Below are 1,718 nucleotides of genomic sequence, written 5' to 3' on the forward strand. Positions count from 1 at the left end.
AGCATCCTGACCACTGGAAGCCTGGGCATGGGGCAGAAGGCCACAGATGAGTGATGGCCAGGCCTCTGCTCTCCCACTCACGCCTCCCCACCTCCCGCACTTACCCTGGGGGCTGACCCCGTGTACTGTCCGGTCACAGCCGCACTTTTCCAGCTCCCCACTGCTGCACGCCCGCGTCACCGCGAAGGCCACACCTGCTGAAGAGATGGCGTACACGAAGGCCGCCTCCCGAGTCCCTGTGGGCGGCAGAGGGAGGGCAGCTGGGTCCCGGGGCTCCTCCCCACCCCCTCCTTTTCAGAGGTGGAGGGTATTCGGGACCTGAACGCCGGAGGCCCCTGGAGAGATCTACCTCCCACGGGCCGGGAGCGACACTGCTGGCCATCATTCTCCCCACGCGATGCTGAGTACACAGGCTGCATGCCAGATCCTGACGTGTGCTGAGCGTGTCATCCTCACAGCGCCCGTGAGGTCAGCACTGCCGTGATCCCCAGCCCACAGAGATCAGTCAACTCGTCCCTGGTCACACGGCGTCATCGCTGTTAGCTTCTGTGGGGTTACTGTCCTCAACCCCCCCAGAAGGCTAGTGGTGTTCACGTCGTCTCCGACAGAGAGGCTCAGAGCCGAGAACTGACTTACCCAGACGACAGGGCTGTGACGTGGCAGGCTGGACTGCCAGCCCGTCGGGCTTCCTCTAAAACCCGAGTTCTTCTAGCGCCTATTTCCCAGCTCTGAGGGGTCCCCTGCCCCAGGGTCCTGCCCCGGCCCTTCCTGCTCAGGCTGCGCTCATCCCTGAGTTCCTCTTGCCTCCTATCTCTAAGAGTAAATTGTAATCACAGTGGCCCCTCCTCTTCGCCTGGACCACTGCTACTGAGGTCGGGCCCTCTACCACTGGGCCCTTTATCTGTGCCCATTTCACAGATGGCACAGTGCAGGTTTGGGAAGGGGAAGTGATTTGGCCCTAGCACCCAGCGAGGAAGTGATAGGAGCAGGACTCAGACGCAGTCCGTCCGCCTCTGGGCCTGTCTTTCCCTTCCGCCCAGGACTTCTCAGCGGTTCTATTTTGGTGCCTGCCCTCGCCCCCTGCCTGAATGGGTGTTTTTATCCTCCTAGGAACTGTGCCTCGGGGGTGTAGCTTCTGTGGAGCCTCTTTCTGGGGTGTGGGTGGTGGGAGGGAGTGTGCCTGTGTGTGTGTAGTGCAAGTGTGGTGCGTGTGTGCATGGCTGGCCGGGAGGGTGACCAGACAGGCCCAGCTCCTCTCCTGGGCCCTGTGAGGGCCTCTGTGTGCCCGTGACTGTCCTTCTGTCTCTTGCTGGAGCGTCTGTGTCCGCAGGAGTGGAGGGGGCAGGTTTTGGCCCCGTGGTTGGCAATTACCTCTGCGACACCCAGGCCTGCGCTCTCGGCTGCCCTGGGGAGCAGTCGCCGTGGTCAGACAGAAACAATCACCTCCTCTGTGCCCGTGTCTGTGGACGGGCAGCAGAAAAAGCGGAGCTGGGGTGGGGGCAGCTCAGGCCCTGGTGGCTCAGGATGCCCTGTTCCCGGTTCAGCCCCTGCACTGGGGATACTGCCCACCACCGTTCTCCACTGCCCACCCTCTGCCCTGCCCTGGCCGTTTGGGGCTGGCATCAGGGGCCTTGGCTGGGGCCACGGGGGCCTCGACAGCCCGAGATGGAATCCTCTCCAAGTTAATCGAGGTTAATAGCAGGATCATGTTGGTTGGT

The 1,718-nt window shown here is 62.6% G+C and overlaps 1 protein-coding gene across 1 annotated transcript in view; it reads right to left on the minus strand.

The window, feature by feature from the left end:
* The window catches only part of WNT4 (Wnt family member 4), an 18,082-nt gene that overhangs the window by 5,362 nt on the left and 11,002 nt on the right, over positions 1-1,718 (minus strand). Inside the window, exons 3-4 of the mRNA XM_023758323.1 lie at positions 105-236; positions 4-21 (exon numbers count right to left, since the gene is read on the minus strand). Of these exons, the coding sequence (XP_023614091.1) occupies positions 4-21; positions 105-236 (150 nt within the window). The remainder of the gene's footprint in view (positions 1-3; positions 22-104; positions 237-1,718) is intronic.

This window comes from Myotis lucifugus, unplaced genomic scaffold (assembly GCF_000147115.1).
Source record: "Myotis lucifugus unplaced genomic scaffold, Myoluc2.0 scaffold_128, whole genome shotgun sequence".
In the NCBI taxonomy this organism is placed as follows: domain Eukaryota; kingdom Metazoa; phylum Chordata; class Mammalia; order Chiroptera; family Vespertilionidae; genus Myotis; species Myotis lucifugus.